General features: G+C 45.3%; 1 protein-coding gene across 8 annotated transcripts in view; it reads left to right on the forward strand.

The window, feature by feature from the left end:
* The window catches only part of Abl2 (ABL proto-oncogene 2, non-receptor tyrosine kinase), a 99,515-nt gene extending 86,327 nt beyond the window's left edge, over window positions 1–13,188 (forward strand). For 3 of the 8 annotated variants that reach the window (XM_052737277.1, XM_052737279.1, XM_052737282.1), the window contains 2 exons: window positions 3,760–3,933; window positions 4,332–13,188. In XM_052737277.1, coding sequence (XP_052593237.1) covers window positions 3,760–3,933; window positions 4,332–6,052 — 1,895 coding nt within the window. In that variant the 3' untranslated portion in view covers window positions 6,053–13,188. The remainder of the gene's footprint in view (window positions 1–3,759; window positions 3,934–4,331) is intronic. The other 5 variants (XM_052737284.1, XM_052737285.1, XM_052737278.1 and 2 more) reach the window with 3 other exon arrangements.
* The last annotated feature ends 7,136 nt before the right edge of the window (window positions 13,189–20,324 follow it).

The raw sequence follows: 20,324 nt of genomic DNA on the forward strand, positions 1-20,324 counted from the left end.
AAGTTTGGGGTTTTCTATGTCATATTTCATTGAAATTACATTTTGATTTGAAATTTACTCGGTCTCTACAAAGAAAATCAGTAACTTCAATAGTTCTTAACACAATACGAAGAAGATGGTAAAAATAAGTGTGAAAGCGTTCTAGGGCCTGAAAAAAAAAAAACTCAGCAGTCAGCACACTTAGTGCTCTTGCAGAGGGCCAGAACCAGAATTTATTTCTCAACACCCACTTTGGGTGACTCACAAATACCTGTAACTCTTTGACTCTAGAGCAGTGGTTCTCAGCCTATGGGTTGTGACCCCATGGGGGGTTGTTGAACGACCCTTTCACAGGGGTCACATATCAGATACTAAAGGGTCATGACATTAGGAAGGTTGAGAACCATTGCTCTAGAGGCTCCAGTGCCCTCTCTTGGTCTCTGTGTGCACTTGCACTCATGTATGTATACCCACACATATGTACATAATTAAAAATAAATCTTTAAAAACAAATAGATTCTAGGCCAGGCGGTGGTGACGCACACCTTTAATCCCAGCACAGAGAGGCAGGCAGATCTCTGTGAGTTCAAGGCCAGCCTGATCTACAGAGCAAGATCCAGGACAGGCACCAAAACTACACAGAGAAACCTTGTCTCGAAAAATGAAATAAACAAACAAACAAATAAATATATTCTAATTCTAAACCACATCTAAGGCAAGGCCTAGACCCCCTCCCCATCAATATCACGAAATTTCATTTCTAGAAATAGAGTGTAACCAAGATTTCTCTAGACAGATGTGTCATCTGAGTATAGTTTATAATACTGAAAAACGTAGGAACAACCCAAGCATCTAGTGGACTGTTGATTGTAACACCACATAACTGAATACTTAAATTATATTCTTTTTTTTTTTCTTTTCGAGACAGGGTTTCTCTGTGTAGCTTTGCGCCTCTCCTGGAACTCACTTGGTAGCCCAGGCTGGCCTCGAACTCACAGAGATTCTCCTGGCTCTGCCTCCTGAGTGCTAGGATTAAAGGCGTGCGCCACCACCGCCCAGCTTTAAATTATATTCTTAAATATATTAAGCTATCACTAGAGATAAGCTTGTCCGTCCTTACTCAAGACATGGGTGTATGGACACATACAGGAAGTTGCTTGATTTTGCATGTAGTACTCATACCCAAAGAAGTCGAGCAGTAAGCAGTGTGGTGGCACACCAGTTCTTTCAGCACTCGAGGCTGAGGCTGGAAGATCCCAAGCTCAAGGCTAGCCTGAGCTATATCATGAGACTGTGACAGTTAGTACCCTGCTTTCTCGTGCTCTCGAGTGAGAGCCTGTTCTTGGAGAGCTAAGAGTACAGAAGTCCCAGTTTCACCTGTCTGTTAGACACTGTGGTACAGTTCTGAAGTTTGTACAGACTGTCCTCCCTTTATCATTGCACAGGATTGATCTTGTAATTTAAGTTTTCAAATGTTAGAAAAATTAGAGCCGGGCGGTAGTGGCGCACGCCTTTAATCCCAGCACTCGGGAGGCAGAGCCAGGCGGATCTCTGTGAGTTCGAGGCCAGCCTGGGCTACAAAGTGAGTTCCAGGAAAGGCGCAAAGCTACACAGAGAAACCCTGTCTCGAAAAACCAAAAAAAAAAAAAAAAAAATTAGAAGTTGAATTTTGTCTTCCTCTAGTGATTAATCACATGAGGTAAGAAAAAAAGGGAAACAGAAGTACATCATCAACATTTCAATAAAAATATCTTCCTCCTCCTTCCCTGAGTTGTCCATAACACACACACACACACCAAATAAATGTAATAAAAATTCTTTGAGTGGTAACATTTTTACAATTTAATTGATTGTGTTTCATTTTTGTTTAGGAATAAAGAGTGTACTTTTGCCTCAGTAAAAGCGACAAAGCTCAGCCAGGCAATGGTGGCGCATGCCTTTAAACCCAGCAACATGGGAGGCAGAGGCAAGTGGGTCTCCGGGAGTTCAAGGCCAGCCAGGGCTACATAGTGAGACCGTTTCAAAAACAAAACAAAACACATTTTGGGGCTGGAGAGGTGGCTCAGAGGTTAAGAGCACTAGCTGTTTTTCCAGAGGGTCTGAGTTCAATTCCCAGCACCTACGTGGTGGCTCACAACCATCTATAATAGATCTGGTGCCCTCTTCTGGCCTGCAGGCAGAACACTGTCTACATAATAAAATCTTTTTAAAAAGTCACAAAACTCATGACTTGGTTAAATCAGCCAAGGGTGACCGATAGAGTGAACACTATTTTGATAATCAGGTTTCGTTTGAGGGAGGGTTGTTTTTGTTTATTAGTTTTTGTTTTTTAATGTTGGTACTTGGGCTCGAACCCAAGGTTTTCATGCATGTTAGACAGATACTCTACCACCCGAGTGACATCCCAAGCTCAAAAGAATCAGGCTTTTGTTTTTCCCATTGCAATTGGTTAGTTGGTGTGTGTGTGTGTGTGTGTGTGTGTGTGTGTGTGTGTGTGTGTGTGTGTGTGAGAGAGAGAGAGAGAGAGAGAGAGAGAGAGAGAGAGAGAGAATTGATTTGTTTCACTTGCATTAAATGGAATAAATTATATTACTCTCCTTTTCAGTGAAAACTGCAACCTAAAAATAGAAATCTCTCCAGACAGGCGTCCCCTTTATTCAACATCCGAACAGCACTTAGTAAGGGAGGCTCTCCAAATGCCCATTGAGCCCAGTAAGCATGTGAAGCTATGAGCAACGTCACTTGCCAGCAGGAAATAACTGATTAAACCATGAGATTCCCATGGCATGCCTACCAGGATGAGCAAAATCAAGTTAGATACACTACAGAATAACAGCATCCAGTTTTTGCAGGCATGCTGAGTAGGTAGCCAGAACATTTACACACTGGCAGTGTGGGTGCAAACTGTTATGGCTGTTACATTGGTCAGAACTTGATATAAGATCAGTGAATGTGCACCCCATGACCCATCCGTTCACATCAATTAGATGTACATGGCCTTGTGAACCAACAAACTTGTATCAGGTTGTTCCTAGCAACATATTCATAGTAGCTAAAATTGGAAACATCCTAAATAACCATCATTAGGAGGACAAATGAATTTTGGTAGTATCACACATCAGAATACTACTATACAATGAGGAAGAGATCCCACCACATGCAATTACATGTAAATCTGTAGGAATAATGCTGAGTAAAAAGAAATTGTACATAAGAGTATACATGGGGCTGGGTGGTAGCTCAGTTAGTAAAGTGTTTGGCATTCAGGTCAGAGGACCTGACTTCAGATCCCCAGCACCCACATGCAGAACTGGGCATGACAGCACACCCCTGGGAGATGGAAATAGGAAGATCACTTGCTTGCTTGCCAATTGGTCTAGCTAAAACAGTGAGTGCTAGGCTGAGGAGAGACCCTGTCTCAAAAAGTAAGGTGGAAAACAGTTGGGGAAGCACCTGGCATTGGCCTCTGTCCTCCACATATATAAGCTCCTATATACACATAAGATTATAGACTCTGACTTCATTTATATGCTTTGTATAATTTATTTTTGTTATTTTCAAGATGACATCTTGCCATTTTGCTCAGGCTAGTCTCATATTTCTGGGCTGAATGGATCCCCCAGCCTCAGCCTTCTGAGCATCTGGGCCTATAGCACCAACTGTTCACCCAGCTGCATTTATGAACTTCAGTATTCTGCTCTCCTTTTCCCCCTTTTCAGTTGTATGCCTTGTTCTCTATCTTAAGAGTGTCTTTTTGACCAGACCTTGTCTTTCTCACAGAGGTGGCTGAGGAGCTTGGGAGAGCTGCCTCCTCGTCATCTGTGGTTCCATACCTGCCTCGGTTACCTCTACTTCCTTCCAAGACTCGGACCCTGAAGAAGCAGGGGGAAAACAAAGAGAATGTAGATGGGGGTCTTGATGCCTCCGAGAGCCTGGCGTCCAGCTCAGCACCAGGTACGAGGGGTCAGAGCAGAGAGTGTATGCCTGAAGAACCAGTGTGTGACGCTTCTGGGCCTTGGTCCTGCCCTGCCAGTATGGGCGAAGCTGTCCATCCAGTATAGAGCCTGCTTACCAGCTCTGTTTTCTCAGCCCCTGGCTCCCAGATAGTTACCCAGATAAGTGATGACAGGTGCATCTGGATTATAGAGAAGGGTGCACACAGAACCAAGAGCAAGTGTCACCATTACTATCCACATCCCAACTGGAGACTAATCACTGAAGCAGTGGTGGTGTTAATGTCCTCCGTAAGGCCAACATCTGATGTGTAATAAACACAGACAGAACTTTTCTAATTTAGTCATGCTAACTGGCTCACCTTTTGTCTTTCCTGTTATTGATTGGCCATTTCTCAGCAGGGTTCATTAGAAGTGCACAAGCCTCCAGTGGGTCCCCAGCTCTGCCTCGAAAGCAAAGAGATAAGTCACCTAGCAGCCTCTTAGAAGATGCCAAAGAGACATGCTTCACCAGGGATAGGAAGGGAGGCTTCTTCAGCTCCTTCATGAAAAAGAGAAATGCCCCCGCGCCCCCTAAGCGCAGCAGCTCCTTTCGTGAGATGGAGAACCAGCCCCACAAGAAATATGAACTCACGGGTAACTTCTCACCTGTTGCTTCTCTACAGCATGCTGATGGGTTCTCTTTCACTCCCGGCCAGCAAGAGTCGAATCTGGTGCCAGCCAAGTGCTATGGGGGGAGCTTTGCCCAGAGGAGCCTCTGTACTGACGACAGTGGTGGGGGTGGGGGCAGCGGCACTGCTGGGGGGGGGTGGTCTGGCATCACAGGCTTCTTTACACCTCGCTTAATCAAAAAGACACTGGGCTTACGAGCAGGTAAACCCACAGCCAGTGATGACACTTCCAAGCCTTTCCCAAGGTCAAACTCTACATCTTCCATGTCCTCAGGGCTTCCAGAGCAGGATAGGATGGCAATGACCCTTCCCAGGAACTGCCAGAGGTCCAAACTCCAGCTGGAAAGGACAGTGTCCACCTCTTCTCAGCCAGAAGAGAATGTGGACAGGGCTAATGACATGCTTCCAAAAAAATCTGAGGAAGGTGCTGCTCCAGCCAGGGAGAGACCAAAAGCCAAACTATTGCCCAGAGGAGCCACAGCTCTTCCCCTGAGAGCCCCTGATCCAGCCATCACAGAGAGTGACTCTCCAGGGGTAGGGGTGGCTGGAGTGGCAGCTGCCCCCAAAGGCAAGGAGAGGAATGGTGGGACGCGACTTGGAGTCGCTGGAGTCCCAGAGGATGGAGAGCAGCCAGGCTGGTCCTCTCCAGCCAAGGCCATAGCTGTCCTCCCAACTACCCACAACCACAAAGTGCCCGTCCTTATCTCACCCACTCTGAAACACACTCCAGCTGATGTGCAGCTCATTGGCACAGACTCTCAGGGGAATAAATTCAAGCTCTTATCTGAGCATCAGGTCACATCCTCTGGAGACAAGGACCGACCCCGACGGGTAAAACCAAAGTGTGCCCCACCCCCACCACCAGTGATGAGACTACTGCAGCATCCATCCACCTGCTCAGACCCCGAGGAAGAGCCGACTGCCCCGCCTGCAGGACAGCCCACTCCAGAAACCCAGGAGGGAGGAAAAAAGGCAGCTCCAGGGCCAGTGCCCAGTAGTGGGAAACCTGGGAGGCCAGTGATGCCTCCACCTCAAGTGCCTTTGCCCACATCTTCCATCTCGCCAGCCAAAATGGCCAATGGCACAGCAGGTACTAAGGTGGCCCTGAGAAAAACCAAACAGGCAGCTGAGAAAATCTCAGCTGACAAAATCAGCAAAGAGGCCCTGCTGGAGTGTGCCGACCTACTGTCCAGTGCAATCACGGAACCTGTGCCCAATAGCCAACTGGTAGACACTGGGCACCAGCTGCTTGACTACTGCTCAGGGTACGTGGACTGCATCCCTCAGACTCGAAACAAATTTGCCTTCCGAGAGGCTGTGAGCAAACTGGAACTTAGCCTACAGGAGCTGCAGGTGTCTTCTACAGCTGCTGGTGTGCCTGGGACAAACCCTGTCCTTAATAACTTATTGTCGTGTGTACAGGAAATTAGTGATGTGGTGCAGAGGTAGCCATTGTCAGCCTAGTGGGAAATGCACACATATCTGAGGGGAGAGGGAAAGGGACTCGTTTTCCTGTGTTCTTGTTTTTAAAAAGTGAAAGACTAATACTTGAGTGTGTTTATGTGAAGTACCTCAGATCCCTGAATTCTCACGTTTACAGGTTCATCTCAAAATAGCAAAAAAGGAAATCCCATAAGTAGATAAGTCCATCTGGTGGAGCGGGGCGGCGTGGACAGAGTTGGAAACTGCACTGGGAAGTAAGGGAGCATCGTGTGTATGTCCTAAAGTGCAGCCCCTCCCTGGCTGGACTAGCCTGTGGTGGTCCATTGGGCTGTCTCTGTTGTTCTGTAGATGAAATGGGCCTTGACCTGGCAGGTCCTGGGGGTGATTGTGCTTCAGTTCACCACTCAAATTCGAGGAGCAGGAAAAAGCAGAGTGAGGGATATAGCAGATGTCTTACTCAAGGCTGTTGGAAGTGGCTGTTGGACTTGCTTCCATGGGTCATTGCTGCTGTAGCAAGAACTGCAGATTCGATTGCTAGAATACTAAGCTGAGAAACGTGGCCCTTTCCATCTGCTTTTGTCCTGTTTACCATGGGTGCATTAGTGGGTGCAGGAAGTACAGAATTCGAGGGACATTTAGTCAGATTGACACCTCTAAAACTCTTGGGGTGGTTAGCAGTCACCCCTCCCACTCTTCTAGTATGTCACTTCCTAATGGACCAGTGTCCACTTGCTGCTTGGTGGCTCTCTGTAAACCACGGGCACAGCGGGGCTTCTTAGTGCTTCTTCTCTGTCCCTTGCTGGGCAGGCTGTCTTCCTTTATTTCTGACAGCATTCAGGGCATTACCCAGCGTCAATGTTGAAAATAGTGGTCACTACAGGTTCTCATAGGGGAGACCCCCTGCCCCTGAATACTGACAGGATGGCCACTTGAGCAGCTATGTATACTCCTTTTTTCATTAAATACCAAGGAGATGCAGTACCTTTTTGGGACTGGCTGGGCCCAGAGGCCTGAGACTGAGAAGAGAAGCTTGCTTGATCCACATGGCTACTTGCACCTTCCCCTTCCCTTAGTCCCACACTAATCTGGGTGGACAGTGGTCTGAGAAGGCCTTTCACTAAGGGCTTGCCTCCACAGTATTCTCACCTTCTCTTTCTCTGCTCACGGAACACGCCACCCCCTTGTCGAACTTGGTGGAGTCTGCTGGGAATATATATATGTGTTGGGTTATTTATTTTGGTCTTTCACCTCTATTTTAAGAGTGCATTATAGAAGGAGTGGGTTATTTTCAGGGAGCACCAGTTAGACTAAAAAAACCTAAGGCTTTAACCTGCAAATAGGTTTTGCCTTTGAAAAATAGGCATTTCCCTTCCTTAATTACAGTTATGGAAGCTAATAGGGTAACATGGAATAGAAACTTAATAGGATACAAATTGTTAATGGTTTTGGTACTGGGTCTAATTTTAGTTTGTTGTTGTTGTTGTTGTTGTTTTTTAACTTTGTGAACACCCCTTTCATTCCCCAAAGAGAACCTAATACAAAACATCTTTTTTTTTTTTTTTTTTTTTTTTTCTTCCAAAAGAGTATTATTTAGGAAGATGGGCATTCAGCACTGAGCCATGTTTTCTTCCTGGCTGTCATTGATCCACCATCAAGTAGCCGCCCCATCTTTTGATCTATTAATTGAAGGCAATAGCCCTCACTCTCAAGAGTGTTTTGCAGACTAATATGCAGCTCCCTTTGAGAGCCTCTCTGGAGAGCTCTTTACTTAGTGTTGCTACATTGAGTCGCTTCTCATTCTCTCTGCTGAATCACAACTAGGAAACTTTAGAACTGCTGTGCTTACAGTAACGGGGCCAGAATCCTAAGGGGAAGCTAGTTCAGCTTGCATTTGGCATCCTTGACCAAGGAAGAAATTTAGTTTTCATTAGAAAGAAAGGCAATTTGGATACTTTTCACTGCTGCTCAAAGAAGGCTCAGGGTAAGAGGAGGTTTGGAGTGGAGGAGAAGGCTCCTGCAGGTGTTAGTGTTCCCAGCTGTGGTCTGGGTCTGCACAGCAGGGATCAGGTCACTGGCCTTCTGGTAGCTGGAAGCGAATTTTCCCACCACCTCCTTCTTCACCACTCCCCACCATCCTGTGCTCCCGTAAACTTGAATCTCTTAGCAGTTAGCCTTGTATAGGTGGGGAGGAGAAAGCTAAAATTGGAGGCCATTATTAATGCTACTTTTAAAGTTTATCCCTGCCATAATGGGATGTCATAAGAGATGATTGTTGTTTTCAGGTTTTGGGTCTTGTTTTGTTTGTTGGTTGGTTGTTTGATTTTCCCTTCAGAGTTCTGAAAACAGACTTGGAGAAACACTACTGAGTATCTCAGCTCCCTTCTTTTCTCAGTCTGAGGGACTAAGTCAAGGCCAAGTCTCACTGAGGGCAGGCAGCACAGATCTGTCCTGCTTCAAGTGGGTCATCACAAAATCCCTGAGTTGAACTGACCTTTTTCTCAACACAGTCACGAGTAGCGTTAACTGTTGTAGCACACTCCACATGATACGTGGGCTGCGTAGCTTTCAGGGATTGGGCCCCACAGCACAGAGGCACTGTCAACTTGCTATGAAAGAATTGTTTAGGGTTTTTTTTTTCCTTTTTTCTTTTATCTACCTGCAAGGGACCAGCTTAAAATTAAAAATAAAAAATAAAAAAAAAGTCAGTAAATTAAAAGGTTTGAATCTAAAGCAGAGAAAACTGCTTTTAGAAACTAAAAACTGTAACTTAACTTTCTGTAGCCTGGAAAGAAAGCAGATGGCATTTCCTGCAGTCATGTGATGCATGCTTGGCTTGCCACAGCTTCATCACGTTCCTGTACGAGTCGTGTGCTTTCAGTTGCATTTCCCACCTTTAAGTGCTGCGTTCTGTATTGAATGTATCCTCATTATGCTTTACAGGAAGCTTTTGGGTTTCAAGCTTTGGCTACAATATTATTTTACAGTTTCAGATGATTCCCATCATGACGTTCAGAGAGAGAGCGAGAGACCTTAAAATGGGCCCTTCTTAAAAGCTGTGTTTTGTAGTGAATTGAACTGAATTGAACATGATGCACCAGGCTGTGATCTGTCATCTGAGACACTGATTGGTCATTTTCTGGATGGCCTCTGTATAAGGTCGTCATAGTGGAGACTAGTTCACAGCAGCATTTTCAGGTTTCAGTTAGAAGTGTTCCCACCCTTAGTTGACGATCGGCTGGTAAAAACGTTTCTTGTTATTTTGAAGACAGTGGGGTTTTGAGTTCAGAGGACACAGCAATGTCAGTAGTGTGAGGTGATGTTTATAGAGTAGGTAGCTCAGGTGCCTGGTGCACACTCAACACTCCATGAACGTTAACTCCTAGTGTTCACTCCTAACCCGGGAGCACACAATAGTCCTCTAGAGGTTTTTAAAGGGAAACTGATAAATTAGTCCCACTCTATATTGGAATTCTCAATGCGGTGAGAGAGTAGCCTGTGTGTTTCCCAAGAACTTCTCCAAGTTTCAAACACTCAGCACTATCTGAACAGAACATTATTTGTGCCCTTTTCTGTAGAGAAGAAGAAACTAGAGAGGGTGTTGTCACTAGTCCGTTATCTTGAGCAGTCCGTGGCAGAGCTGAGGCTAGAATTCAGGAGTCCTGACATTGTGGCGTTTCTCCACCACACCTGCGGCAGCCTTGTGAGATGCCAAGGCCATAGACAATCAGTGTACATGGTGCTGCACACTTCTAAAGCACAGGCTCTCATGGGCCCTGGCTAGCAAGGGCTTGGATGTTGAGTAACAGTGTAGCCAAACAAGCCTTTAGTAGAAGTTGGTTATGAAGCAAGCATATCGCTATTCTTCTAGACTTCAGCCACGCAGAAACCTGCACTTTGTAGTTTAAAATACCAATTTGAGTTGTTTCAAAACAAAAAGAGAAGAAAACCAGTCCCTACATTCCTTTTTTGTTCAAAAAGAAATTTATTGTTGTGTCATTTTAATGACTATGGGATAGTGGGAAAGAACCTGGAGAAATAAATGCAATCCAATTATAAAGTTGGATGATGAATACCTGTAGAGAATCCCCTCTGTAGTTTGCTACAGAGTTATATATGAAACTGCTAAATGAATCTGTAGAGATACTGCAAATGTTTGCTAATAATGCAGAGCTGAGGAACTTGGGAAAATTGGGGACCAGGTTTTTGGTTTCCTTCTCTTTAAGAGGTAGTAAAGTGGTGGCATGTAATCCTAGCAGAGAAGAAGCTGAGCCAAGAGCATCTCAAGTTCCTGACGAACCTGGGCTACAGAACGAGACTTGAAGGAGGGTGGGCTAGTCCCTTGGAGCCCAAAAGCTTGTCTGGGCCCTTGACTGGAAAGTGAAGGCCCTCTTTCTTCTGATCAGTCATCTAGTACATGCTCAACTAGTGTCCTTGCTGTGGTCAGAGCAGACTCATTTTCTGTTCGTGTTGACAGTATCTTTTTAAAAATAATGTCCTGGGGGCTTGTGGGTAGAGAACTGATGTACTTGGAGAATTTCTAGAATTTCTCTACCAGTTATAAATGACATTGACATTTATCATCTCTTTAAAAAAAAAAAAAAGGTAGCTGGGCTAAACTCACCTATTAGATAATTATATACTCAAGTAAATCATGTGGAGGCAGGCAGCTTCCATGCAGCTGCACTCTATGCTGACCCCCTGTATTTCTTAGTAAATCATGTGGAGGTGACCACATGCAGCTGCACTCTATGCTGACCCCCCTATGTTTGTCTGTCTTTGCTGGTGATATCACTGTCATCGTTAGGCCGTGTCTTGCAGGGGAGTCGATACTGGGTTGACAGAGTCATCTTTATTTCTGTTCTTAATGATCGGTTTCATCCTCTTGCATGCATTAACTTGCTTCTCCTGGATCTGGGACCCATTCTTATGCCCTCAGCATCTGCTATGGCCAGTACTTTTTATATTTCCTATCAGCTGCCCTAGCTTCGTCAAGTTGGTAGCCCAGTTCTTTGAAAAATGCCTGTTTGGGTTTTGTTAGGCGTGCAGGAGCCTAGAGCAGGCAGTTCCAAGGGAACCTGTGCACAGACCGGCGGAGGCAGCCCCAAGGTTCCTGTGGCTTCCATGCGGCGGCGAGCATTGCCTTCCGAACAGAGAGGCAAGGCCTTGGGATGCTTCTAGAACTTGGCCCACTCCTACTGTCTCATGCAGAGTTCCAGTTTTCCAGCTTAGGGGTCAGAAGTGCTTGGAGTTCCGTCACCTGCACTAGTCAGCACAGCACAGCACAGCGGCCCAACTTCTCTGCTGTGGCCTGTGGTCGGTCCCACTACCGAGGAAGCTGGCTTGGTTCACCCTGCTCAGGAGCATTGGCAGCTGATTCTTGGCTCCAGCTTGTCTTTATAAGGCTGCTGCTTTCCATGCCATGTGTGTGTCCCATCTTGACTGTGTGTGCGATGATAACTCTTTTCTTTTGGACTAGTTCCCCACGTGACCCAGGAGGCCCCTGTGCTGTTTCCTGGATAAGGTCTGGGGCAGTTTATCTTGATTAGAAGCTGATAGTGGCAGAGGTCGTGCTCAGAGGTTTGTGCCTTCACAGATGGGTTCCTGAGTACTGTTGGGAGAAATACTTGCCTGCGGGACTGGTGTGTGTAACTGTTGAACTAGATCTGCTTGAAACAGGCTTCACCAGGGCCCCAAGTCCTTGTCAGTTCAGAAGACCCCTCCTTCCCGGGTAAAATGCCAGCTGGTAAATTGCTGCCTCACCTTTCTCAGCCCTTGTGATGAGCTGAGGGAAGGAGACCCCCTTCCAGACCCATCCTCCCTCCACACACACTTCCTTTGCTCCATGTACACCTATAAATCAGACTATTCACCCTCCTGGATAATAATCATCTCGATTTCCCTGGTGCTGATAAATCTGAACACAGTAGCAGAACCCTGTCAGCCAGAGAGGACAGGTGGCACACTGGGTCTGCACACCTGCCACCATCTAAGGGGAAAGGAAGTAATGTCCACTTCTCCTCAGACGATAGCATCTTTAGGGAAGAATGGAGCTGTTCTGTGGGTCCTGAGTTACTCAGCTCTTCCCAGAGTACGGACCCTGATCCTTTAGGACATGGGAGAGGCATTGTCAAATGCTAACAAGTTAGTAAAGGAATTAGAGAGTTTTGTGGGTACAACTTGCTTGGGCTTGTTTCTGAGGCCCTGAATAGGAGTTGAACATCTTGTTTTTAGGGACCATACAATTTAGTGGCGAGTAGGATTTAATAAAAATTTCACTTACATAGGTTCTTATTTTCAGCAGTTATAAGTTTATTGTTGAATCAGAGACTACTGCAGAAGGCCGCAATGCTTCAGGGTCATTAGTTCCCCACATTATGCCTGGTATTCTTAAGACCCATGCTGTCTGTGTGTTGTGAATGGTAAGAGTGCTACTGGTCAGGGCCAGGGGAACCAGCATTCTTCCATCTCCACGGCTACCTTCCACTAATACCACCTCAACTCCATCATGAGAAGTGTTTGCTGAGACCTTGAGAACTGACCTTCAGGAAAATGAATCTTCAGAAACTAATGAGAAGGGGAGGTACTGGCCCCCGGGCTCCTGATTCCCTCTTTGAGGCAGCGGCAGTCATGCAGTGAGCGTGCTGCCCTGCACAGCTCCAGCCACACTGCACGCACAAAGCCGTCCCTCCTGACCTGCACTTTCTTTCTTGCAATCGGATTCCGTAATGACTATCAGTGGAGAAACCCCATTTTGTGCTTGCTTGGTAAAAGTAAATTGGAACGTTTTATGGTGGTTGATAGATAGCCTTTGTCCTAAAACTTGCTAATTCAGATTATTTCAAACCCTAGTGTTTATACCAAAGGTTACACTGCAGGCGTAGGTGATGCACAGGGGGGAGCCCACGGTGGGCCCTGTGTGCATCGCCCAGGGGACACAGTGCCCAGTGAGACCACGTGGGATCGGTCATGGGCACACTACCGCTGTGGTCGAGTGTTTGTTCCAATGGTCACTGTAATAGATTTTCTGTAGTTTTTCTAAGTTAATCCTCTCACTCTGGTGTCTGACTGTGAACTGCTAACAGTGTTAAACTTGATGTAAATAAACGACGCCCTTGGCGGGGACTGCTTCCTGTCGCATCTCACATGGTTTGCAAGTTGTGCTTTGTTTTCAATAAAGGTTGAAATATTTTATCGGCAAAGTGGGCTTGAGTTGGAATTTCTCCTGGGATTTTAATTGACAGGGAAGCTAAGCAGATCTTCATAGGCATCCAGGAGATGATGTAAGGTCCAGCGATGATTAGTAAGCATCCCTCTGATGACGTTCTTCCTGGAGTGCACTATGATAATGAATCCCTATCCTGTGACGAGTGTTGTACATACGATACCTTCTGGAGCCGGGCTGGCAGACATCAGGTAGGTAATGTGTGGGTATGTGTCTAATGAGAGTGGACTACACAGACATTTGATTCTCTGAAAATCCGTTCTAAACACAACTGCAAATAAGTTCTTAAACTGTTTCGAGACGGGTATTAACGGAATAAGTAGGAATCCTCAAAGAGAACATTCTTCTTATTCAGAATTAGTTACCTTTTGTTTTTCATGCTTTCAAAACAAGCATGTATCCTTCTCAAGGTGGCCTCAAACTTGCCATGCAACCAAAGATGATGTTGAGCTTGGATCTCTCTGCTGGAGTTGCTGTTGTATACTACACTGTTTATATGGGTGCTGGCGATTGAACCGAGGGCTTCATACGTGATAAGCAAATGCTCTTAACAACTGGTCCACATTCCCAGATCCTAGCACCTTTTTGACACACGTGTACACATTCGCTGAGAATAGTGTTGTCAGTGGCTGTCATGACAAAGCAGCCAGGTAGGAGAACTCAGTCATGGTGTTGAGTGCACAGAGTATCTCAAAGGAGCCAACAGGGAAGATTCTGAATGTTCTCACCACAGTGAGATCTGGTCACAGGTGCTCTAAATACCCTGATTGGGTATTGCAGTGTGCACATGTAGAAACACGAGTGTTTTCACTGCTGTCCCTCCTCTGTCCTCCAGGCCCAGCCCCAGGCATTGGTCGCCACTCCCCACTTCTCCACAAGATGAGCTCCTTGACACTGCACACGAGTGGGGTCCTGCAGGGTCGAGCCTGAGTTATTTCAAGTAGCATCACCTCTTCCACATTCATCCATGTTGCCATGAGAGATGGACCTTCATTGTTTTTATGCCCAGGTCTTTCCCCACTGTGTGTCTGTACATTTCCAGGACCCCATCGTCTGCTGGTGGAATCCCAGGCTGGTTCTGGCTCCTGCCTGTTGTACACGGCGCTGCACTGAACTCGAGCTCAGATGTCTGTCTGACATGATTCCACTTCTCTTCACTACCTGTAGTGGGGTTTGTGTGTGTTGTTCATCGTCCCCAAAACTCTGTGTACACTGGAATGTTAGACATTATAGCATATTAAAGCAGTCCTGAAAGTATAGTGTTAAAATTTTAATGTATATGAAATTATTTATGGGGTATTGTGATGTTTTAAATCATATACACTGCATAATGTTGAAATTATGTTAGACATAACCACTTCCTCAAACATTCATTCCTAGTTCTTTTTTATTTTTACAACAGTCTCATTGCATTGTCCTGACTGGCCTCATCCTTGCTGGCTGGCCTTGAACCCTGATCATCCTTCCTGAATGCTGGAATCATAGGTATGGGCCACTATGCCCAGCCCCAAACCCTTCAAGCCAGTTGAAATTATATATAGTTAATTAAATAAGTTTTTTCCCATTTTTTTTTTTGTGTGTGTGTATGTGTGTGTGCGTGTGTTGGTACCTTCAGGCCAGAAGAGGGTATTGGATCCCTTGGAGCTGGAGTGAGTTACAGGCAGTTGTGAACTGTTGGACATGAGTGCTGGGAACCAAATTCAAGTCCTCAAAGAGCAGCAAACACTTTTTTTCCCCCAAGATTGATTGATTGATTGATTGATTGATTGATTGATTGATTGATTGATTTATTTATTTATTTTTAATTTTTAAGATTTATTTATTATGTATACAGAAGAGGGTGTCAGATCTCATTACAGATGGTTGTGAGCCACCATGTGGGTGCTGGGAATTGAACTCAGGACCTCTGGAAGAGCAGCCAGTGTTCTTAACCTCTAAGCCATCTCTCCAGCCCCGCAGCAAACATTCTTAACTTAGCCATGTCTGATGCAAGACAGAAATTCTAACTCTTGCAGTACCTACTGATGGGCCTCTCCCTGCTTCATCCCTCCTTCACCTTCTGCTATCCTAAAGGATTCCCTCTGTTTTCTTACGGTAATTCTAGTTTCAGATCTTACATTTAGATATTTAACTCAAATTTAGTTGGTTTTAGCTGAGATTTTTTGATGCTGTTTGTTTTTCCTTTTTGTAGTGCTAGGGATCACACATGCTAAGAAAAGACCACTGAGATGCATCTCCAGCCCTTGGTTTCTTGACACCTCTGCCTTCCAAGTGCTGGGCTTACAGATGTGCACCTTCGTGCCGAGCTACATTAATGCTTTGCATAACCACTATACCGTTTCCATAGCTGCTGTGTTGTTTGCATTCTCCCCAGCAGGGTCTTGTGGGTCCTCCCTTTCCTGCAGCCTCCCGAGGAGTCTTAGTATTCTTACTACTGTCTTACTGTTCGATTAGGATAAGGTGCTTCCTCTGATTGGAGGGAAGAGAGAGGCTCATACAACTTCGAAGATTCTCAAGCGCCTTCCTCTAGGCTACCTAGGCCCTCACCCGTTACTGCAGACAGGCGAGGCTTCGGTGAGGTTGCTTACAGGCTGGGCAGAGAACCCCAGGGATGTAGCTTTCTGAGGCATCAGCCTTGCTAGGATAGGCTTTTCAGTGATGTAGCCACCTGGAAGTCACCCAAGTTTCTGCACATCACCCCTAAACTCACTGATTCACCAGGGTAGACGTGGATGGAATCCCCCCTCTGCTCTGGCCTTGGTGCCCTGTCTGAGGTGACTAGAAGTTTGTTCATGTCTTTTTTTATCTGGAAAAGCTGCACGATGTGCTCACAGCTTGATTAACGTTTCTCTTTCTTAGGAGGAACACTTTACTGTTGCTTTTGTCTCTCTTCTAAGACTTCTCTTTTTAAAAAAGTATATGTATGAGTGTTGTCTGCATGTATATCTGCATCACATGCATGCCTGCTGCCCACAGGTCCAGAAGAGGGTGCTGGATCCCCTGCGAGTGGAGTTACAGGTGATACTCTTGGTCACTGAGCCATCTCTCCAGCCCTCTTGTCCTTTGAAGAGCATCTGTTCTGATTTTTCTTTAAAGTGTTGTGGTTTTTTTGTGTTTTGTTTTTTTGTTTTTTTTTCAAAACAGGGTTTCTCTGTGTAGCCCTGACTGTCCTGGATCTCACTCTGTAGCCCAGGCTGGCCTTGAACCCACAGAGATCTGCCTGCCCCTGCCTCCCAAGTGCTGGGATTAAAGGTGTGCACTGCTGCTGCCGCCGCCACCCGCCCGGCTTCTTTAAAGTTTTAATGGGATTATTTATTGAGCTGTTTGAGCTCCTTCTGTATTCTGGATAATAACTCAGTGTCACCCATAGTTCTGCTTCCAATCTGTGGGTTTACTCTTCCTGATTGTTTATTTGACCACTTGGCTTTTGAGTTTGACAAAATCCTTTTGTCATTTATTGCTATATTACTGCTTTGCCACTGGGGTCTTTTCCGAAAAACCATTGCCTGTACCAAGGTCTTGAAACATTTCATTTGTTTCCTAGTTTCAGGTTTTACATGTAAATCTTTAATCCATTTTGAGTTGGTTTTGTATGTGGTGAGAGATAGATCTACATGCACGTAACTACATTACCCAAAACCATTTATGGAAGAGGCTACCCTTCCTCTGTTGCCTTCATTGGTGCCGTTGTACAACGTCTGTTGGCTTGAAGTGCATTATTTTCTCTCTGTATTCTGTTCCAGTGGTAGGTGTCTCTCTCAGTACCATGCTGCTTTGGTTCTACAGCTTTGTAACAACTTTCAGGTCAGGTAATACAATCCAGCTCTGTTCTTTTTGTTTAAGATTTCTTTGGCTACTTAAGGGTTTTATAGTTTCATAAGAATTTTGGGATTAATTTTCTATTCATATGAAAAATGTCATCTTAGGGTTTCGATTGCTGTGAAGGCACCATGACCACAGCAACTTTTTTTTTTTTTTTTTTTTTTTTTTTTTGGTTTTTCGAGACAGGGTTTCTCTGTGTAGCTTTGCGCCTTTCCTGGATCTCGCGCTGTAGACCAGGCTGGCCTCGAACTCACAGAGATCCGCCTGCCTCTGCCTCCCGAGTGCTGGGATTAAAGGCGTGCGCCACCACCGCCCGGCTAGACCACAGCAACTCTTATAAAGGAAACATTTAATTGAGGTTGCTCACTGTTTCAGAGGTTCAGTCCTTTATCATGATGGGGAGCATAGTAGTGTGCAGGCAGATGTGGTGCTGGAACTCTCTTTGTAGACTAGGATGGCCTAGAACTCACAGAGATCTGCCTGCCTCTGCTGGGGTTAAAGGTGTGTGCCACATTGCTTTTATACTTGATTTGTTGAGAGTTTTGTTGTTTTTTTTAATCATTAAGAGGTCAAGTGGCTTTTCTGCATCTACTGAAATGATATGGTTTTTACCTTTCATTCTGCTAATGTGATAGATCATATCTGATGATTTACAGAGATTGAACCACCCTTGAATTCCTGGAATGGATCCCTTTTGATTATAGTGAGTGATCTTTTTGTTGTGATGTTATATTGGGTTGTCTGTTTTAAAGATTTTTGCATCTGTGTTCAGTGGGAATGTTGGCCTAGATTTTTGGGTTTGGGGTGGTTTTATTGTTTTATTTTATATCCTTGTCTGGTTTTGCTACCAAGGTAATACCTCATGGAATGAGTTTGGAAGTATTTCTCCTTCGATTTTGGAGGTAGTTTCAATAGAATTGGTATTAGTGTTTGTTGTTTGTCTAGTAAAACCAGCCTTAAACTCCTAAACCCCTTTCCTCTCCTTGGTGCTGGGATTACTAATGTGTTTCACCACACCCAGATTTTTTTTTTTTCCCAGAGCTGAGGACCGAACCAGGGAGCGCTCTACCACTGAGCTAAATCCCCAACCCCCCCAGATTTTAACTATTGTTTGTTTGTTTTGAGAATGGGTTTCTCAATATAGCCCTGGCTGTCCTGGAACTCACTATGTAGACCAGATTGGCCTTGAACTCGAAGAGATCCAACTGCCTCTAGATTAAAAGGCATAAGTCACCATGCCCTTCTTTGTAAATTTCAGCATGAAGCCATCAGGTAGGTCCTGGGCCTCTCTTTGATGTGGGACTTTCAAAAAAAATAAATAAATAACTGATCATATAAGTTTGTTCAGGTTGTCTATTTCCTAGTGATTTAATCTTGGTAGGTTGTCTACATACAGGAATTTGTCTATTCTACATAATCTAGTTTGTTGGTATATAATCATAATAGGTTTTTTGAATCCTTTGTGTTTCTATGTTACCAGTAGTAATATCTTTTCTGTGGATTATTTGAGTCTCCGTTCCCACCTACCCCTTCTCATTTTCTTAGCTGATAAAGGCCATGCTTATCTTACCATAAATAAAGGAAGAACTATCAGTCCTTTCATTGATCAATGTCTTTATTTTAAAACAGTGCCTTGGGCCTGGGGCTTGCCTAGCATGCAAGAAGCTCTGAGTCTGAGCCCAGCACCAGTCAATCCAGGTGTGCGGACACATGCCTGTAATTACAGCACTTGGAAGATAAGGCAGCTCAATCAAGGCCATTTGGGGATCACGTACTGAGTTCAAGGCCAGTTTTGGCTATGTGACACTGTCTCAGAAAGACAAGGAAAGTCAAGACAGGGTCTTGTTATGTAGCCCCAGCCAGTCTCAAACTCACTAGACAGCCCAGGTTTTCTGAAGCTTGGCAGCCCCCTGCCTTAGCTTTCCGAGTGCTAGAATTACAGGTGTGCTACCAACCTAACTATTTCATTTTCATGCATTTCTCCTGTGATGTTTGTTGTTACACTAATCTTGGGCACAGTGCTGCTGTGTGGTGTGTATGTTGGCATAATTTCTCAGAGCCGCTTTCCTCATAGGTTTTGTCTCAAGAAGTTTTTTCCATCTTAATCTCTCCCCTGACCTATTGTTCTGGAGTATTTCTGGAAGTTTCTGAAGCCCCTCCTCTGCATTTCTACTTTTTTTTTTTTTTTTTTTTTTTTTTTTTTTTGGTTTTTCGAGACAGGGTTTCTCTGTGTAGCTTTGCGCCTTTCCTGGAACTCACTTGGTAGTCCAGGCTAGCCTCGAACTCACAGAGATCCGCCTGGCTCTGCCTCCCGAGTGCTGGGATTAAAGGCGTGCGCCACCACCGCCCGGCCTGCATTTCTACTTTTATGCCCTTGTGATCATGAGGTATTTCTAGGATTCTAGTTCTTTTAGATCAGGTAAGACCTGTTCAGCACTCTAACACGGCCTGTCCTGTGGGGTAGAAGATTGTGTCTGGCTCTTGGATGGGTTGGTATCGCCATGGTTTCCTGTTGCAGTTCACTTGGTTCTCACTACGTGGCCCAAGCTGTCTTCCCAAATATGGGATGGTAGGCATCGCAACCCCTGGCTTGAACAAGAACTCCAAGTCTACTGGGCATTTCATGCTTACTATCCACCTTGTAGTCCTAACCGTTCCGATTTCTTATAAAGCAGATCTCCATCCCTGGTTTGTGGCAGCAGAGCTCCTTCCTCAACCCTTGAACTTCGTGAGCTGCTTTTGCTATTCGAGATCCTGCTCTCCAACTCTGCTCCTTTACTTCTTTGAGTACTAAGTACCCAGTATGGCTGGACTCAGTCAGTACTCCCTAACCTAAGGCAGGTGAGTACCCATGTACAACCAACTGTTAAATGGGGATGCAGAAATGGTCCATTTACGAGATAAAGGTGAGAGGGTTGAGGAGGGCTTCAGTAAGAGGGGGAACTATGACAAAGCACAAAGACCTGTGTGTTTCAAAAGTGGGAAGAAGGGACCAGATGAGGAAAGGGTAGAACACGCGTGTCATAAAGACAGATCATGCACGGTCTGCCTCACCATGCCAGCTCAGGAACCACAGCTTTCCTGTCAGAGCTGTGGTGAAGAACTTATGTCTGTGAGCGCTGAGTCTTGGGAGCTTCTAAGAAAGAAGGTGGAGTCGCCCTAAGTTAAGCTGACATGGCCCTAAAGTGAACTGAAATCCACTCACAGGTCAGCACCTGTCTCCATCAGTGCCCA

This window comes from Peromyscus californicus, unplaced genomic scaffold, assembly GCF_007827085.1.
Source record: "Peromyscus californicus insignis strain IS unplaced genomic scaffold, ASM782708v3 Scaffold_14__1_contigs__length_90479793_seg_2, whole genome shotgun sequence".
Lineage (NCBI taxonomy): Eukaryota > Metazoa > Chordata > Mammalia > Rodentia > Cricetidae > Peromyscus > Peromyscus californicus.